Source organism: Lissotriton vulgaris, chromosome 2_1 (genome assembly GCF_964263255.1).
Source record: "Lissotriton vulgaris chromosome 2_1, aLisVul1.2, whole genome shotgun sequence".
Lineage (NCBI taxonomy): Eukaryota > Metazoa > Chordata > Amphibia > Caudata > Salamandridae > Lissotriton > Lissotriton vulgaris.
This window is the reverse complement of record NC_141687.1, coordinates 2103720539-2103741836: the sequence shown is the minus strand read 5'-3', so window position 1 is coordinate 2103741836 and position 21298 is coordinate 2103720539. Positions and strand designations below refer to the sequence as shown.

At 43.3% G+C, this 21298-nt stretch overlaps 1 protein-coding gene across 4 annotated transcripts in view; it reads left to right on the top strand.

Moving 5' to 3' along the window:
* RFX7 (regulatory factor X7) overlaps positions 1–13516 on the top strand; it is a 494781-nt gene extending 481265 nt beyond the window's left edge. For all 4 annotated transcript variants that reach the window (XM_086958347.1, XM_086958345.1, XM_086958346.1 and 1 more), the window contains exon 9: positions 7404–13516. In XM_086958347.1, the coding sequence (XP_086814473.1) occupies positions 7404–10703 (3300 nt within the window). In that variant the 3' untranslated portion in view covers positions 10704–13516. The remainder of the gene's footprint in view (positions 1–7403) is intronic.
* Positions 13517–21298: the final 7782 nt, after the last annotated feature.

The window sequence follows — 21298 nt, the reverse complement described above, 5'->3', positions numbered from 1 at the left end:
ATTTGCAGAGTGATGGAGAAAGGTTGCTGGGCCTCCAACCAGCACTCCGGAATTCCGGTGTGTAGGACTTACAGGAGGTCCCGGAAGGGCTCCTTGGCCCCCAAAGTTCCTCAGGAGTAAATTAGACTTCACCCCCCATCCCGTAGTGTACCAGAAGGCGCGTTTGCAGAATGGTCGATAAAGAGGGGCATGGCCTCAGAAGACGTCTTAGCAATCCCACTGTGCAGGACTTACTGGAGGTAACAAGAGGGGTAGTTGGCTCCCAAAGACATCCTTAGGGGCCAACTACCCCTACTATTACCTCCAGTAAGTCCCACATAGCAGCATTGCTAAGTTCGAAGAGCAGGCCACGCCCCCTTTGCCCACCACTCTGCAAACGTGCTCCCTGGCGCACTCTAGGATGGCGATTGAAGTCCCCTTCGCTGCTGGGGGTCCTTTAGGGGCCAACTAGTCTACCTCTTACCTCCCGTAAGCCCCACACAGTGGGATTGCAGAGAGGTGGACTAAGGCCACTCCTTACAACGCACCAGAGGGCCCGTTTGCACAGTGGTGACGGGAGGGGGCAGGCCTGATGTGACAAGTGTGCAAATGCGCCTGTGGTGCATTTTAAGTTGGGGGAATAAGTCCCCTTGAATCCTGAGGGTCCTTGGGGTTCAACTAGCCCACCAGGTACCTCCAGTAATCACCACAGAGCTGCGTTGCAGAGAGGTCTAAAAAGGGGCATGGCCTCGGACCGCCCTTCTGGACTGGAACAAATCATGGGCCAAGCCCTGTTTGGGCAATATATATTTTATTGATCATTGTGTGAATTTTCAAATGTCTTTCTCTCATTTGTGTTAAGCCTTAAGGCTGCTCCATCACACTACCCCTAATAACACCCCTTGATACTGCATGACAAGGCACTGCCCACTTTTAAGAGAACCACTGAACTCTTTGCAAGGCGTATCAAGTTATTGATATATCACATAAAGAGCCGTCTTCCCACAAACACACTCCTAAGGTGCTTAAACAGTGACCTGGTGTCATCAAAAAGACTTCTTTTAGTGACATTTCAAGTTGCTGTTAACCAACTTCAGGGACAAGTATTTCCTTACTAGGACCTCCCAAGCATGATCAGATTATCTATTTTACGGGCAAGAGTTTTCCTCCTTGACAAATTGCTTCATTTGGCCTAGAGTTTAATTGTTATAAATTAGATACTGGTTGATCATGTTCACTAGAGGTGTGCACCCTTTGAGTATTGTGATTGATTATATCATTATTAAGTAGTGGGTTTCGTTTTCACTTCTTGATTTATTGGTGTAGGTGGTTATCAGAGTTCTGCCTGGGGATGATCTTCTTCAAGTTTTTCTCATCTCTTTTAGGTGCTAAATGGGGATAGTAAATTCGAATCGGCTGATACCTTTTTTAACAAGTTGATCATTTTGCATTCTTGTGTTAGCATCTTGGCCGGCCCTTCCAACTGGAGCAGTGTCGTCATGCTAGAAATGACAGCAGGTGGGGTCTAGTATCCCTCAAGCCTTGAGGAATAGCTGCACAGCGATGCAGCAAGTGCCATAGCTGGTGCCCAAGCTGCCCGTTCTATGGTCTAGAGGTCTCTCTCTTTTTTTTTTTTATAGAGTTGCGCTATAGTGGTGCTAGCCACTTGGGAAGTAAGTTAAGCAATTCTGCCCTCTCTTTGAGGGGTTCATAGTCCAATTGTTGCTAAGTTGCTATCACTCTTTAGTCACATCCTGAAGTTGACATGCCTTTAGCAAGCTGAAACTGCTGCTATTGCTTCAGATTCATCCCATTTCAGTGACCTGGTCTGGGATCATGTTCCGATTATCTCTTCTAGTAAAGGGTACCTTTCTATGATGCTTAAAAAGGTCTACCTTTAGTGGTAGAGAAGGGTTTGGTGTGTATTACGTACCTTAGTTTGTAGAATTCACCAGACATTGTGCAGTGCCAATGAACTCATGGAGCATCAGACCTACCTGCCATCTTGAATACTTTTTTTAAATACTTAACTTAAACATTTCTTTTGACATTTTTTGCCACGGATAGGGTATTGCTGTTCAGTATATATAGAAAGGAAGGCTTGAAAAGATTGGACATGGCTTGCCATGTATTATCTCACATGATAGCGTAAGTGTTAACGTTGGTACCTTTTTGCAAACGTAATTGAGTAAATTATGATTTGTTGCAGGCCTTTTTTGTGGAATTCTAAATCCCGTTCATGACTGCCTAGTACAGGGGATCCAGTCCCTGGACCATCTATTCTTCATAATCCTCCATACATTTTCATCACTGACCCCCTACTGCATTGGGGATGACATGGGACTTAGAGTGACCCTGCTACACACTTTCTCTATCCAGGCATAGGGTGACCAACCATCTGTAAATTTCACGGACCGTCTGTAATTTGGACCTGACGATCCCTTTTACGGACGTCTGTGGTCTGTAATTTTGGGCCTTGCCAGGAGCAGAGCTGTTCCCCTGGGTGAAGCCTCAGCTCACTGATGGGCCGCCTCGCACTCCTCCTCTGAGCACTAGAGCAGCCCTACCCCACCCATTGTCATTCTGTATGCACCTGATTGCCACATACTGAATGACAATGGGCCAGTCTGGACTGTTAAAGCATGTGGTGGCCTCCTTCTGCCTGAGTTTAGGGCCCATGCTGCTATGTGACAGTTCATGATAAGAAGCCGGCAAAAGAAGTTAAAAAGAAGAGGTTATAGTTCTTTAATAGTCTCATCATTTCAGAGCCGAAGCATTTTTAATATTATATACAACAAAGTCATAGTTACTGCTTTTATATTTATTTTATGCAACCAACACCCATTGACAAAGCCAATAGTCATACCTTGTTGTAGGTCTAATGTTACTGGATGCAATGATAGAAACAGCAAAATACCAGTCAGGTGGCACATCATGCTCCGCACATATTTTTTAGCTTAGGTGTTTTCAACCACGTCCTTTACTACATCATACAAACCCCTTGAAGAGACCTCAAGTTTTTTCATCCACCTTTAAGCCCTGGAAACAACACAATGTCACAAACACCACCATGTCACAGTCACCTCACATCCTGGCACTGTGCGTCATGCTTGACTTCCAAGTTTTTAGATTGCCTGTTTGCAGGGGCATAGTGAACCCTCCCTTCCCCCACCCCACCCCTTGCTTTGGGAACTACAGCGTGGTGAACTTCTTGATGGGCCTCTTCTCTCTGCAACTCAGTAAATAAAGACTCTGCTCATAATTAATGTGAAAAGGTGGGTGAGCATGTAAGTGAAGGAATGAGTAAATGGCTGGAAGGATTAGTGAAAGGATGAATGAATGAGTGAAAGTGTGAATGGATGGATAATGAGAGAAAGGATGCCTGGATGAGTGAGTGAAAGGATGGATGAGGGTAAATAGATGGATGTATGGGAGGATGGGTAGATGGATGGGTAAAAGAATGGATGGGTGAAAGGGTGTATGATGGCGAGTAAATGGGTGGATGGATGAGAGAAATGATGGATGGATTGATGAATTGATAAGTGAAAGTGGGATGGATGGCTGAGTGAAAGGGTGGATGTAAGGATGTACGAGTGAGTGAAAGAGAGGGTAGATGGACAAAAGGAAGAATAGATTAATGAAAGGGTTGATGGATGAGAGAAAGGATGGATGGATGAGTGAAAGGATGGAAGAGTGATAGGTTTGATGGATGAGTGAGTAAATGGGTGGATGAGTGAAGGGTGGATGGAAAGTTGGATGACTAAGTAAAAGGTGAATGGGGAGAGAAAGAATAGATGAATGGATGAGTGTAAGCATGGATGAATGATTGGCAGAATGGATTGGCGAATGGGTGCATGGATGAGTGAAAAGAAGAATGTAAAGATGGATGAGTGAAAGGGAGGGTGGAGAGCTGGAAGAAAGGATGGCTGGATGAGTGAAAGGGTAAATGGTTGGATGCATGAGTGAATGGATGGAAGAGTGGATGAATGAGTGAAAGGATGATTGGGTGAAAGAGTGGATGGAGGGATGGATGAGTGAAATTATGGATAGAAGGATAGATAGGTTTGCAAATGGTCGAAAAGGTTTGGATATGGATGGGCACACAGATGGAAGGACAGAATGAATGGTGAAAGACGGAATGATGCATGAAAGAATTAATAGATGACAGAATGTAAATTTGATATGGTGAATATCTGTTTTGATGGAAGGATGAATGGCTAGATCCTTGAACAAGAGAGCTCTTCTGGGGATGGTTGTGATGACTTACTTTGCTTTCTTGATGCTATAAGAGCTTTAGTTCAAAGTGGGAGGTATTATAATTTTCTGGCTACTCCCTTGCCTATGTGTTACTGTTATGTATTTTCAGGCTACTCCCTTGCCTATGTGTTACTGTTATGTATTTGCTGTGTGCTTATGTGTGGGATCTATACATCATGCATATGACACTCAACTGCTACTTGAATGTTACACTAGTAATTGTAAATATGTGCATGTTTGGTGTAAGGTATTAGGGAGAGCCTCTTGGTGCCTTGAGCTGTGCTAGAGATGAATATTGTTTTTATAGCAATTGGCAAGGCGTCAGATATGAGATGTTAGTAACAAAATCTATCCGAGCAGATCTTCCTGACCACTTCTCTTACCAAACATGCCTGCTCAGGACCACGAGTTGTAAACAAAATATTAGACTGGACACCCCAGTGCAGTAACCATATAAATAGATTATTATCATATGAAATACCACAAAAAGACCTACACAGTTGCTCATCCTGGACGCAGGACGACCGAGGCTGATCAGGTATCACAGAGGGTGAGATACCTTGCGGTAAGTGTGACTACAAGGTCCACCTCCTCGACCTATCCCATGTGGAAGTAGCTACTGTTGCTGAATATTGAAAGCAACAGTGATTTTTCCGGTGGTTTGTAAATACAACCCACAGAATAGCTGCATGCCTTAGTGTGCATGCTGGCTTAAAGTGGTCCTGAAGAAAGCCATTTGGCCCTATGGGGCACATCGGAACATGGCTGAAACATGTAGACCTTTCACAAGATAAGAAGGATCAAAATGATATCCTTCACATACCCGCCACCCTTTTATATTTTTGACATTGACCAATACTCTCATTAATAAAATAGAGGCTAAAAAAGACAGAGAGTACTTGAGCCAAATGTAAAATACATTGCACTTGAGCACTTTGCACTCACCACCTCCGCCTCACTCACAAAAAACATCCTGCTCCGCTGTAATCTGGCGTCGTAACACACCCATGGAAACATTCGGTGACGAGGTTGGGAACCCAATGTTGACGCATGTCATCTACTAAGTAGGCGAGTGAGGGTTATTTTACAAAACCTGAGGGTTTCCTTGGCAGTAGTTATTTGTGATACATCCACATTAAGTTTAGGAACAAGCATGTACCCTATAACTAAACCGTTCTCGTTGTTTTGAATGTATAATTCAAGACCTAGTCCAATTTGGGTGTTTCTTGGCGGTTTCAGTAAACTGAAGCAAGTTAGAGTGGTTTCCTCTTTTTGCTAACAATAGTAAACCATTGTTGGAGAACTTGCTCCATCCGGTAACTTTGTATTCATGGGAATAAAGATCAAGACCTAGATCTTAGAGATAAGTATGGACCTGCAATGGATAAACACTCTGTGCAGGTGCAGAGGTTGATTTATGTTCCTTATTCATGGCGGGCAGAATTGCACTTGTTAATATGGTGGTACAAACCACATTTCTATAGGCCTTTTTGAGTATACCAATACCCCCTTGCAGGCCAATGTTTACCAGGCTCCGCACTATGTTCACCCAGCTGGCATGGCGAGGTAAGAATCTGAAGCTGCAAAGCAAGGGTCTGACTCAGCCTACAAGGCAGGTTGCTTTGCAATGCCTGAATTTGAGGGTTTCTTCCTTGTCATATTTTTCTATATTGTGGATTGGCTTATAATGCACATCGCCACACTTGCTCCTAGAGAAAAGGTTAACGCTGATAAGCTGGGTACCTTGCTTGCTGCTAAACTACCAAAGCCCTCTAAACTCGTAAAAACGATCTGGGGCACTCCCTGAGCGATTTTGTCAGTGGCGGGACGTTGGTACGCTCCCCAGAAGTAGCCCTTGTTGATAATCCAGCCTTGTCACTGTCCCTTAATATATCAGTTTAGTTCACTTTGAATCACCTGAGCCTGCAGAAACTTATCCTACTCTTTCTTGAGGGCCGCTTCCTTACATTAACAGTTCTACTGAACTGCTCGAGGGTACTACATATATTTGCAGACTGCATCGGCAGGCGTGCCATGCTTGGATTTATTCCCTAAGGAGCCCATAGAGTTCCCCTCACTCACACAGATGTTCCTATCTCCAAACACTAGAGGGTGGGTTTCTAAATTATGTATGGAGTGTATGGCCCCTCCGGATAATAATGCTAAAACACAATAGTAGACTGTCCTTGGGGATTGTGATATCAGTTAGTCTGGAAGTTCTGCTGATCACCAGCTGGAATCTATATCCATAACTTATAGACACAAGCTCATTCATGTTTGCTCTCTGAACAGGTTATGCTACACTCCCAAATTACTACACTGTATTGATCCCTTAATCCCCCTACATTGTGCTATGTTCTCCTCAAACCCTGCTCATTTTTTGTATCTAGATTGGAGATGAGCAAACCCCCCCCCCCATAACCTCTGAATGAGTGTGAGGCACACGTTTACTGATATAATCTCCCTCCCAGTTGACTTCCACACCACTGATTAGGTTTCTGGGGTATTTGGCAGATTTACTGTGACCATTCAAGTGGCTGACGACCTTTGATGCTGATGACTTAGCACAGAGTGACAAAGGCATGGATAAGGTCTCCAAGCTGCAAGACTATCTTAAAGATTCAGTACTATGTAACAATAGGGCAGAGACCTATGTTGAGTTGCAGCTGGCAAGCAGCAAGCCAAAAGTTATTTGGGGATCCTTTAGGAACTACATGACTAATATAAACGACATAGCTAATGCACCTGGAGATACTTAAAGGTTCCAACTGGTCGAAGGAATCCATGCGTGGTGAGGCTGCACTTGTGAGACATTTGTGACTCTTGACTAGTCTTCTGGTGTCTGATGCTATTTGATTTGTATGGTCTTGGACATGATATTATGTACTTGAACTGAATAATCTTGTATTCTACAACGCATCCTTGCAGATATTCTGACGCAGGCTTCCCTGACTGTTTCTTTTTGCATTTTGATGCAGCAGTGTTGAAAAATTGCTCATGGCGCTGCTCCTCCCTTTTTCTCGTTAATGCTCTTAACAGTGTAATATGTTCTTTACTTCAAGAAATTACTTATTGTACTGTATTTACTGTTCAAAGCACAATAAGTAGAAAGGAACAATAATAAGTGTGTTCTTTTGATTGATTACATTTCTTTTTTCTATCAATAGGTACATAGAACACGACAGTTGGTAACATCCCCATGTCCAATGGGCTCGTCTGATGGCAAGGTCCTTCCTCTCAATGTTCAAGTTGTAACTCAGCACATGCAATCTATCAAGCAGTCACCAAAGACACCTCAGAATGTTCCAGCCAGCCCTGTTGGTGATCGCTCTGCTAGGCATCGTTATCCTCAAATCCTCCCTAAGCCAGCCAACACCAGTGCTCTTACCATTCGCTCACCAACAACTGTGTTGTTTACTAGTAGCCCAATCAAGACTGTTGTACCAGCCCCACATGTCAGTTCTTTAAATGTGGTAAAAATGACAGCCATATCTATTGCACCAAGCACTACCAGTACACCACTCAAACATACTACTGCAGTGATAAGCAGTACTGGAACAGCTGACGATTTGAGGACTGGCCCACAAATAATAAATGGCTCGGTTGTTTCTCTGCAGTCTCCAGGGCCCAAAATAAACCATCTTTCTGTAACGCCATCTGTTGAGATCAAAGTTGAACCTGATGCCCTGGTTGATGAAAGTCTTATCCAATGCCAGGATATGACTGATTCCTCTAGAGCTAGAAAAGGAACACCAAACATATTGTCTCTTCATAAAAGTACTTTAGAATGCATTGTTCTGAAATCTCCCAGTGAAGGTACCATAGAGGGGAAGATGGCTAAGGTTGCAGATCACAGAGCAGAAGTAACAAAGACCAAAAGCAAATCCCGATGTAATGAAATAGGGCCCATTTCTTCAAGGAGTCTTAGTCAAGGCACTCTTACCCTCTCGGTTGCCAGTCATAGCATTTCCAGCACCAGCACTAGTTCATCTTCAAGTTGTGATTCTACCAGGAAAGACCATAAAGTGTGTATCAAAAGTCCAAGAAAAAGGTTACCTTCTGCCCTGCAGGAGTCTCAGACACCACCATTGAAGAGGTCAGCGGTGAATACACTTTCCACAGCTAACACGGATGGTCAGAAAGGAGGTACTGGTAACGTGAAGAAGTTTCAAAAAGTGGCACAGCTGGCAAAAAATGAAGGCACCGTGGTTCAGATTCCAAGCAAGGCAACTATGAAAACAAACTCCACAACTTCCACCCACAATTTGCCAAGCAGTCATCTTAATTCTAATGTTTCATGTACTGGCGATTTACCTATCAGAACAACACCGTCTGCCTCGTCTCCAGATGCAAAATTAGAAGAAACTATGCTCAGCTTTAAAAGCGACACACAATCAGGCAGCACTTTCACTCAAAATGCTTGGCAGCATCTCACTACAGACTCTGATTTCACAGCTACTAACTGTGACCAGCAGCAGGATAGCAGTGTTATTAATATGACTGGAAACCCTGTCACAAATGACTTAAATATGTCTGTGTGGGAATCAGTGGAGTTTGAAGGAATGCAGCAGGATTCATACAGCCAACTACAGAGCCAGATACAGGAATCAACACTGAGTCAGCTGCAAGCACATTCATCAAATGAGTTGCCTCTTTCAGCTGAACTGAAAGCATATGAACAAACGGAATCTCAGCTTAATGATAACTTTTTTTCCTTTGATGATGACCTTACACAAGACAGTATTGTTGAGGAATTGGTTCTCATGGAAGAACAAATGTCAATGAATAACAGTACTCAATCATACGGAAGTTTGGGAATGGCACTCCAAAGCCAAACTGCAGCTCAAGGGACGCCGGTGTCTTCTCTGTCAAACACCACCCACTTCTATCATTCTCTTCATAGCAGTAGCACGCCAGTTCACACTCCCACACCAACTCCTACCCCAACTCCAACTCCAACACCTACTCCAACACCAACATCAGAGATGATTTCAGGCTCTCAGAGCTTATCTAGGGAAAGCCCTTGTTCAAGATTGGCTCAGACTACACCCGTGGATAGTGTTTTGGGAAATAATCGGCTGACCCCTATTGGAACTCCACATTCGAATTGTAGCAGTTCTGTCCCTCCTAGTCCAGTTGAATGTCGGAATCCATTTGCATTCACTCCAATTAGCTCAAGTATGGCATACCACGATGCCAGCATTGTCTCGAGTAGTCCTGTAAAACCAATGCAGAGACCCATGGCCACCCATCCTGATAAAACCAAACTTGAGTGGATGAATAATGGATACAGTGGAGTAGGAAATTCTTCTGTTTCTGGCCAAGGTATTCTGCCAAGCTATAAAGAACTAGTAGAAGATCGTTTCAGGAAACCTCATGCTTTTGCGGTGCCAGGTCAATCATATCAGTCACAATCCCGACATCATGACGCCCATGTTGGCCGTTTAACACCGGTTTCACCTGTACAACATCAAACAACATCTGTAGGTAGTACTAACAAGCAAGAGGGATTTGCCGTGCCTGCTCCACTTGACAATAAAGGTGGAAATAATTCTGGCAGCAACAGTTTTCGATGTCGAAGTGTTAGTCCTGCTGTTCACCGTCAACGTAATCTAAGTGGAAGCACTGCTCCTCCTGCTTCAAATGTACTACGATCCAGTGTGACAACATTTGGTGCTGTGTTGACTCCAGAAGTTCATACCATCCTTACAAATCTTCATGAAGAAGCGAGTGCCAATAACTTAGCTCAAAGAAGTCAATCAGTTCCATTGACTGTTATGATGCAGACAGCTTTTCCGTCTCTTCAGAAACAAAGTAACACCCAGAATATTACACATGTGTTACTAAGCAAACTTGATTCTGAAAATGACGATGCAATGAGAGGTTTAGGAATGAACAATATGCCCTCTAATTATACAGCTCGAATGAATCTGACTCAGATTTTAGAAACACCTCCACCCTTTTCTAGTGCCAATCAGCAGAATATGATCAATTCCAGCACTTCAGTCTTTGACTTCCCAACACAAGCTTACCTCACCAAAACCACCAGTACTGATCAGCTTCATTTTGTTTCTGGAGATAGCCAAGCACAATCGGACATTGGACAGCAGCAACTAGATTTTAGCAACACTGTAAAAGAACTTTTAAGTGATGATAACTTGCAAGCAGACCAGCAGCTGGTGAGTCAGGTAGCATCAGAGCTGAGTAATGTGGCACCTGACTTCTCCAGTGAAATGCGGTTGTCTTCTGAGCTCTCAGGCAGTATAAATGATCTGAACACTCTTGACCCGAATCTTCTGTTTGACCCAGGTCGACAGCAGGAACAAGATGATGACGCTACACTGGAAGAGTTGAAAAATGACCCATTGTTCCAACAGATTTGCAATGAATCTATTAACTCTATCACTTCTTCAGGATTTGAATGGATGGAAAGCAAAGACCATCCTGCTGTTGAAATGTTGGGTTAATGTTATGTAATGTAGCACACTGTATCTCAAGACGTACATATTGTATTTGTCGTAATAGAAGTGCCTCCCGCAGCAGAAAAACTTGAGTAATCTTGACATTCTAGAAGGGTTTGCTGCACAGCACTCATGCTTCACTGAGGAATACATACTTGTAACAACGTAAAGTAAAAGGTCTAACTAGTGAGGCAGTTGTAGAGCCAGTATTAAAAGATCATTTAACAGTGTGCCCACTTGGTTGCAGATAATTCTCTTCTTGGTAAATTGCTAACCGACATTCACAGCTAATCTAAATGCATGTTATGTTTATTTAAAATACATTACATCCATTGCTGGCTATATCATTGGTTCGTAGTATGCTACTGTATGAAAACCACTACTGTTTAGTTGTCTGCTTTTGTAATTCTTAAATAGGACACACTCTTAGTTATCAACATATATAGCATAAACAGAGCAGATTACTTCTGAAGGAAAGTTACTATGACAGCTAGGCTACAGGTCAATGTGACTTGTGATTTGCCTCTATCGTACAAATTAACTTTACGATAGTAAGCTATGTAAAAGAGTGTGAGAAGCTTGTGTTTGTTTTCAGTAGCATTATATGGTCCTTACAAAAAAAGAATGACGATTGAGACAAGGGAGTCATAACTGGGCGTTAACGCAATTAAAGAATTGGAAATATGCACTAATGTTTTATAAAATTGTGTAACATTTTTAACTTTCTACTTTTTTACCTCATCAATGACATTTTATTGCTTGTTTTATATGTTGTGAGCTACGACACATGAAGCAATTGTATTGCCAACATTTGAAAGATGGCAGAATTTTTATGTGGCATGAACAGGGTGCCACATAGAAGCCTATAGATTTAGAATGATACACTGCTACTAAGTAGTTAACACCGTATATGATATGAAGCACTGGGATTTCTAATATTTGTATATATTAGGACATAGGTAGTGTTGCATGTTTGATCATTTCGACCAGAGTTAGGAAGGCAAGTTAAGATAACCATAGTAATCATATATTCAACTTTAATTGTAATGCTTGTATGTGTGAAGCTAAATTCCCTTCTATTATAGCACAACTAAGAAATGAAGAAAACATTTGAATCTTGAGAAAGATCTGTAACATCAGAAAATAGAACATTATTTTTATACTAAATTTAACAATAGGCACTTTTAAAACATTGTGAAAATGAGTGTGGTAATTGGCCTGATACACATATATTGCAAATTTTAATGAAAATGAAGAGTTGAAGCAGAAATTATGGAGTTATTTCAGGGTTTTTTAAATTGCATGTTAAACTATTTTTTAGACCTAGGTGCTATTTTAGTTTTGTCCATAAGCTTTCCTATTACTTACTGTAGATCGTGGTGCAATGAGCTCAGCCTGTTTTCACATAGAAAATATATAGATGAACGAAAAATGAAAATTAAAGCCAAGGAAAAACCTACAGAAAACTGAAAGGTGTGAAAAAATAGATGAAGTATTTTAATTCACTGAGCCTTGTTTGTAGGACTTAAAAAATGGGATATAAAACCTATTATCTGAGGTGCTACAGCTAACTTTGAGCTTTGTGGATTTATCTAATTGTAAATTTTCTATTATCTCTGAGTGTGTGTATACTGATAATTTAAAATTTCAGTTAGATACCTGTTCTTATTACTAGTGATTACTACTGTACTTTGAAGCAAAGCACTACTTCACACCAAAGTGTTACATATCCAAAGGAGGATAACTCAAGTTTTTTTTTAGATTCAGATTCACTAATGCCTAATTACTTCAACCCATAATATAGGAACTTGAAAGCATCCTTTGTTTACTTTGAAGGCTTCCTGCCATCCAAAAACAATCTGATATAAAAATACCAAATTCAGTCTAAAAAGGTGCACATCCTCTCAACCCTCCCCACCCAATGTACAGTAATGCAGCAAACACTTTAAATTTAGCTCTTTAATCGAGCAGTCTTTCTAGGGTTCATATATTGCACTAAAATTCTGTTGAACCTGTGGAATGGCACATCTCTTAAGATAAATGCAACCATTTGGCCCTCAGCTGAAAATATTTTTAATGAGTTTCATTGTCGAAAAAGGCAAAATGTCATAAAAGATGACAGATACAATTGTCTTATGTAGCAATGTGCATTGATCTCAGTGAGATATATTTCTTATTCTCTTTCAAGAGAAAATTACAGCAGGAAGAAATTATGTTTAGTTTGCTTCACCTTGTTAATACATGATCACAAAACGTGCATGTGTGTTATTGACTTGTACAGTAATAGGTATATTCCTGTAACCACTTTTTGCTGTATTGATGCTGGTTCTGTGTTAACCAGGCAAACATAGTTATTCACAAGCTATTACCTTTTTTATGTTTACTAATTCAGCCTAGTTATTGTTGCATATGTTCCTTTTTCCTGATTTTGACTGTTCCAGTGTTTAAAACCCATTTGACATTTTCATCATGAAATAACTTCATGAAAGTAATGATTTTGCAAATAGTTGCAATCAGCACTGACCTTTTGGACTGATAACCAGTAAAGAGTATCTTGTGCATCCTAGTTTCTCCTACTGTCTAGTACTATACTGTGCTTTCTCTACAGCACATCTTAGGGAAAAAAAATCCCTTTCACATTTTCATATAGTGCAAAACGTGAGCTATCCCTTTCCTTCCCCCGTGTTTTGTTGTCTGTTGTACTGCTGAAATGACAGTAGTTTATTATTGCAGTAGCAATTCCGTTTTGATTTTTTTATTGAAAGTGCTGAAATTGTTTTTTTAAATGTTTTCAAAAACAATAAAAATATTTTATATTACGAAGCTTCTCTTAAGGTGTATGCAAAATAAAATGCAGAATTGATCTTTTGTCGCCTATTTGCCACACAATTCATTACTATAAATGTGTTTGTGCTGCGATTATATAGGCTTAACCAAGTAACAGTTGTTAGGTGAGGTGGGTGACCTGTTTAGGACTGAATGATAGTCACATAAAGAAGATTACGTTTTTTACGGTACTTGTTCTCACAATAGCAAAATGATCAGTAAACATGAACGTGTCATGTGTTCAGTTAAACCTAAGGTAGTTTAATTACGAAATATCAGACAAATACAACTTAATTGTGGTCTTAAGAAACTTTTTAACGTGTTTTGTAATTTGTCTTCGAGTTCACTAGGGGAATCAGTACACAAGATTAGCCTTGTGATCTAGCATCATCTTCATATATCAGTTGATGTACTTCATGAGAATTTACTGTGAGAATCTACTTGAGAAATTCACACATTTGGTGATTTGACAAACCCTATTATTTTATTATATTTAGGAGCAGTACAGTCTGCAGGTAAGCACGGATTTTGATCCATAGTTTTAGTGTGTTCAACCAAACGTACAATGCTCAAATGTTGCACTGGTGTCATTGCATACACTTGGGAAAGAGTTAACAATTGCACCCGAGTATATTTGCCCCGTAACTAAGCCTGTTAGTTTTTGATTAATTGTTTCCAACAAGTCTTTGTCCGTAATATATTTTGAAGAGTAGAAAGACGATGACCTTTTAATTGATTAAAGCAATACTGAACTACTTCACAGTCTTAGGTGACTTGAGCATCCTATTAGGATTTGTAGAAATGGATTCAGCAAAAACAGATTTCAGTTTACAAAAAAAACGCTTCAGCAAAATGATTTGCGTCTTGGTGAAACATAATGTCAACTTTATAAGTAAATACATGTGCTGAGTGGATTAAGGGTTCCTGGACTCATATTGGCTGAGGAAGGGAAAAGTATTAGACTTTATGAATGCCAGACTACATATTAAGTCAGTGCTACTGACTAAATAGGTAGTCTGGCAGTCATAAAGTTGAAATTATATGTTGTTTTTACATTTTATTTATTTATTGGATTTTTGAAGTGCATACCAAACAAGTACTAGCTTCATCGAAGAACTGTGTGCATTATCCCATGATCTCAAATAAACACATTGCAACATATCTGACAACCCGTGTAGCCATAACATGAGTCTTGCCAAATCACATTTTATTCAGTTAAGTGCTATATAAATGCCATCACAATACAGTACAATACATCATCATACTGCAAATTATCATACTGCAAAGTATCCTGAGTAAGGAAGAAAACAATTGCCTGACCGTATCACCAGACACGCAATGGCTCAATCAGTGTGCAGGGGGAACAGTCCACTGAGCGAGCAGGCCATCTCCTCTGGTGTAACCATGGCTGCCAGGCAGCGCTCTCAAGGAGCAGTCGCCGAGGGTGGCGGGGTCCGGTTTCTCAGCTGAGTCAGGGGGATTCTCAATCAGGTACACCTCTAGAGGGTCCCCATATGTTCCATGGTTAAGAGCTCGGGGGCAATAATTCAGCGTACATGATCATATGGTCTTTACAAGAATCAAGGTCTTGCAACTATAACTTACATTTGGGAGCACATCCCCTCCCACATCTGCACAACTGTACAGTTGGCCAGTAATAGCCCAAGTTAATGTTAATGATATTTATACAGCACAACGGTTACCCGGAGGTGTCCTGGCAAGTGAAATAAACTTTCTGGTCGATACTTCAGTATCCTTAGAATAGCCCAGCAGAGCCACAAGGGGAGTCAGGGAAGAGCCTGTCATCCATTTAATAGGATGTGAAACCGCCCTCCAGTAGTTGCCAGCTACCCCACACACCCATGCCAGACAGGGAAAGTCAACTCCCAGCAAACCACTACTGTCATCTGATTACAAATGATTTTTATGCATTCTGGCAGAGGTATAATATAACCGGTGTAAAAACTTAGTGTATGATGCGTAATCTGCTCCTAGCCATAATCCAGTCAGTCTTCTGGCAGCAGGAAAGCCATTGTTTATCGAAGAGTGGTGTCCCCAATTCCTTGTCCCAACCGAAGCGCAAAACCCCTTGTATTACTGCATGCTCCAACTATGCGCTGTGATTAAGCATGGAAACTGTATGTGTAGGAGTCATCGTCTGTAGTAAGACACTCAATGTATGAAGCGTGGGGGGGGGATCAGGAATGACCGCCCTCACATTATGGCGAAGCCATATACACCGAAATACCTCCAAGGTATCCCCCACCTTTCTTCAACATAGAGCCCCCCCTCCACCCAAGTAGAGACTCCCAACTTCTGAAGCATATTCCAACATGCTGGCTCATGTGTCACTGGTAGCAGAGGACGATAGGGCAACGGGAGGAGTGGAGAATAGAGGACAGACTTATTTAGACTGTTGCAGTGTCATCCGTTGCCCTGGGCCCCCCCCAACTTTTTGCTAACTGATACTGGTGGTAACTGACTCTGACTGACCCTGGGCTCTTCCTAACCAGGGCCAGTGCTATGCTGAAAGAGACACATTAGAATACAGTTAAAACACCTACATACACTAGGGTACACGATGGTTTGGTGGGGTACCCCTGTGATTTGCATGACCTACCCTATAGGACCCTATTATATAATAGGGCAGGGGGATTGAAACTCCCTAGAAGTCCCTAGTAACCTAGGGCTTGGCAGTTTAGAGGCTAGAAGACCTTTTTGCATGTGTGCACAGTTGAAGTCTGATTTCAGTTTAAAAGCAGCCCTGGGTGACAGGATTGCTTTTAAAAAGAAAATAGTGCCCGAACTCGATTTCTGGTTTGGGACACTAAAAATGGATAACCTACAATGTTTTGGCATATTAGGCACCCCCAGGGTCTCCCCTAGGTGTTCCAGGGGTGGGGGGCCAGATATTTATAAGGTACACCCTTATAAAATTAGTATTCGAGGCATATGGGCTGCAGACCACACACTGTTTCATTAGATCACCATCTGGTGGTGTGCCCGGATGATTACACTTTGTTGTTGTCTTGGAAGAGTCTTTGTTTGCCAGATGACTCCTTCCTTAGACCGTAGTGCGCATGGTCATTGACTTCATCGTCAGATTGTTTTTTTTCCGCCATCGGGCTCGGATGTGTTTATCGTTCGGTCCCGTTACCGATCTCCTTTCGAATCCATAAAGCAATCTACAACATCAATATTGTCTTCGACACTGATTCCGGTCGCCCGCGCCGAAGAAAGGATCCACTTCTCGATTCCAGCGCTCGTCGGGCCCAACTGCGCCATTGGGCCTTTGGCTCATGGAAAGAACACTGTTCAAGAAGTGCCCTCCATGTGGACAAAAGTTCCCCAACACCCATCTTCATGAGGCTTGCAACCTGTGCTTGTCTCATGAGCCCGAGAGTTGAGACTGTGAGGCTTGCGCTTCATTCCGGTACAAGAAAACAATCATAGACCGTCTAGCTCGAAGAGCTGTGGAGCAGTCATCATCGTCCACACCAGACCTCATCATCGACGAGGCGCTGATCGAGGTAGACGTCGAAGAACAGCAAGAAGACGTCGCTTCCGAAGCAGAAGAGTTAGCTTCCGGAGCAGAGAAGAAGCGAGGGGCAGGATAAAAACAGGATATACATATAATGACCACTATAATGGAGATTTGGCGCAGGAGCATATAGGTTGATACAAAAGAACACTCAATATACATTTCCCTGTTGCGCCAATACATGAGGTCTGCCCGCCCACAAATCAAGATATCATAAAAGCGAAAGCACGAAGCACAAGCATACGATAAGAATCCGAATGATTCGTAGTTATACTGACCCTACAAGAAGAAAGAAAAAGAAGGAAGGCCATAGAAAATAAAAAAGGCAAAATAACGCCCCCCCCCCCTTCAGCCCCCCACCCTGCACCCCTGCAAATGGCTACAGCCTGACCCCACTAGCAGCGTGCCTGTCGCCCCTAACAACTAAAACCCCAAAGGTCGGAAAAAGAAGAGCGGAGGAGGGCATATCCATAAGGGCTCCCAGCCCCTTTAGACCCCCCGCCTGAAACAGCCACCCCCTATCAGTAAAAGATAACCTTATGACAGCAATGTAGAGAAATTAGAGGGTACCGTGAGACACCGCCCAGCCTCTTAGAGCAAACAGTTGCAGGTCCAACACTTGTAAAAGCCATGCCAACCCATCCCGATCCAGCCGATCTTAACCTTGGCCCTTCCGAACAAAAACAAAAACCCCTTCCAGCGAGACCCAGAGGCACACAAGGAAGCAATAGAGAAGAGAAGAGTCAGCAGAGATCAGCCCATGGCTACCAGCAGGCAGTGAGTCCTCAAGAACCGTAGATGCAGACGAACTCTCCCTCCGAGATGAACAGTCCCAATGTGTCTTGAACAGGAGTCGTAGCGTCGCCAGGAAAGGAGAAGATGACCACAAAAGAGATGGAAAGTCACAGACAAAAGTCCCCGGGAGGGGAACGCCTGACGAACTCTCCAAAGCCGGCAGTGGTGAAAAGTTCAGCAATACCATGCCATCCTCTGGCACACGACATCAGGGCACCATCCGATGATTGCATTACTCGTTTCTTCACGGGGTCCTCGCACGGAGTCAAAATGGCCGCGTTTTGAATGACTACAGAATCCCGTTTCAACAATAAGGCCGTGCCCGGTTCCACCAGGAGAATTTCAGATAGGCGCGAGTCCAACTTGCTCAGCAAAGTATCCACATGTGAGCGGAATGCCCAAAGTTCTGCCAGTATTAACCGCAGCGATGGCTCATACACCATTCGATCCATAATCTCGTGTTCGGTATCAATCACTATCACCTCCCCGGGTGATTCCGGCACCCACGGGGGGGATAGACAGGATCTCGAACGTGCAATTGCGAAGGGTGACCAGTCTTTGTTCGTAACCACTGTCAACCCAGTTATTGCCGCAGGCCTGTGACCCCGAACCACCGAACCCCGGCGGGAGCAAACCGGGGCCGCGGGACGGGGGCCCCCACCTGCAGCCAACAGCACGCAGACTCACTCCTCCGTCGATATTGAGCACTGAAGACGATCGCCACCAAATCCGGGCTGAAACAAAGCCTCCACTCCGGTCGACTGGGCCCAGCCTGAGTCTCCTGGCCGATGTTGTTGCACTACGGCCCGGCTGTGAAAGTACTCCAGGCCCCGGCTTGACCGCTGGAGCAGGCTGCAAACTTACACTCGATGTAACTCCGTCAAACAAGCTGATAAAAGTTTCCGGATTTCACCATCGGAGTGCGGGACAGTTCATGCACACAGAGACTAAGCGTTAAGTCAGGATAACATGCAGGATATCGCGGCGGGTTACGAGGGTCGACGGAGCCGGGAGCCTAAGGAGCCATCTTGTTTGCTGACGTAGCTCCTCCCCCTGATTCGGTATTTTAGAATCGGTAAATGCTATGTAGGAAAAAATTCAGTAAATTTGACTGAATCGGTAAAATTCGGTAATTACCGATTCGTTATATACCGATTTGATAATTCTCTTTCATTCCTATGGGCCTGGAGGTCTATAGGAATGAATGGGAATTACTGACTCGGTAAATACTGAATCGGTAATAGGGGGAAGACTTGCAAGGGTGGAAGGGTGTCACATTGACAACCTGTTGCACCCCTGAATAGTGCATGGGTGCACATGTGGCACACATATATGCCCTATGGGCATGTATGTCTGCCCCATGGCACTTTTGGAAAAGCACAAATTTGCTTTTTCAAAGGTTTTCGATATTTACCACCAACTTGTAGTTGGTGGTATATACCGAATCCTTAAATGAAAAATGCACTCACTTGAGTGCTCCCTACATGAAGGATTCAGTAATTTAGCGAATCGGTATTTAAGAATTCGGTAATTTACTGATTCCTTAAATTACCGTTCGGTAAATTACCGAATCATTAAACCTGCCTCCTACATCTCAAATACCCAATACCGGTCGGTAACGGCCGAAATTCGGTAATTTCGGCCGTTACCGACCGGTATTGGGCTACCTACATCTGGCCCTTAGTCTTCTAATTACTATATTGAAGATGTAGTTTGCTACTTTTTCAACAGTATTGGCTCAAAATGTCCTCCTCTCAGGTCAGGATTGATCAGTTCAAGGACTGTCAGTTTAATGTGATTTTCACCATGGCCATGTGTAATTAAATGATTGACAAGTAGAGCTATTATTGTTTTGGAACTGATGCACAATTTATGTTGGATTAATCATTGGGGGACTTCTTGGTTGGTTTTTCCAATGTACAACTTGTAGTAGGAACATGTGATTCCATGCACCATGTTTTATGTTTTACAGTATGAGAATTGTACATGGGACCATTTTATTGTAAAAAGAACAATTGATTGACAAAAGGCAGAACAATGTTATACATTCACCCCAGTACAGAGATATGGGCCTTAATTTATTGCTCCACATACAATTCCAGTTTGACCCCAGCCATATGCAAATCAGTCTTGACCCTGCGCTCACTGGGAACGTTCCAGCTCAAACTACCAGACCAGGTCCTCCCTGGATTGTAGGCAAGCACCCTATTGTCTGAAGTCTGTGCCTCCGGCACCACCGACGCCATTCAGTGGTGCCAACCCTATCTTTATGCCTAACGCTGATTCCAACATCAATTTAACCCAGGGGTCCTATGTTGTCACCTGAACACTTACTAGATATGTTAGGGTCAGGAGAGGAATTGGAGGGGTCTATGGACCCTCTGGAACACCCGTATGCAGAGCAGTTGGACTGGTATAGGGAACTTGGGGAAGCCAATGGACTGGATACTTCTTCGGATACTGGCATGCTCTTGCCACCAACTGTGGCTACAGAAGAGGGGGATCTCATGCCATGGTGGTTAAGAGGGCAGGCGAGGTCCTTGGATTGTGGCTGCCCTCAGTGGAGGTCAGGACTTATCTCCTGACTAAAGTGCTTCAGCCTTTGGCTTCCACTTCAGAACCCCTTTTACCCTTTAATGAAGCGCTTGCTTGTGTCCTTCTAGGCAAGTGGTCCAAGCCTAAAACAGGGGCTCCTGTGAATAGGACAATTGACCGCACCATCGCCCAGTTCCTGGTGACCCAAATATCCTCAGCCAACACCACACCCAAGAAAGTTTGGTGTTGCAGGCCTCTATATCACAGGAGTGGGTGCATTCCCATCCGCTCCTTCAGATAGAGAATCCAAGAGACTGGATTTGTTTGGGAAGAAAAAGAATTATTCCTCCAGCCTGGCATTGCGTTCGGCGAATACCAAATGCTTATTGGGCCATTTCTCCCACTTCCTTTGGGAGTCGGTTGCGCAAGTTCTGCCACAAGTCCCAGAGGATGCATGGGCTGTTCTCTCTCAGGCAGTCAAGGATGGTAGAGATGCAGCAACATTCACCATAAGGTGTAGCCTTGATACAATTGATTTGTTAGGAAGATCAATTTCCACATCAGTGGCCTTAAGATGCCATACCTGGCTAAGGACAACTAGCTTCTTGGGTGATCTCCTGGCAAATCTGATGGACATGCCCTTTGATGGAACCCGCCTTTTTGGAGGAAAGCCCAATTCAGCCATTGTGATGATCAAGGACTCTCGAACTGCGGCCAGATCCTTGGGCCTCTCTTCTACTCCTCGTGGCCGGTCTACCTTTCTTCCCTTTTGTGTTAATGGAAGGGGTTTCCAGCTGGGTCAGCCCTATCCCAGTCACCGTCCTGTGCAGGCTTCCAAGCCGGGCGGGGATGTGGACGCGGGTCATTCCGTCCTAGGAATGGAAGCCAGAAGTAGTCAACCACC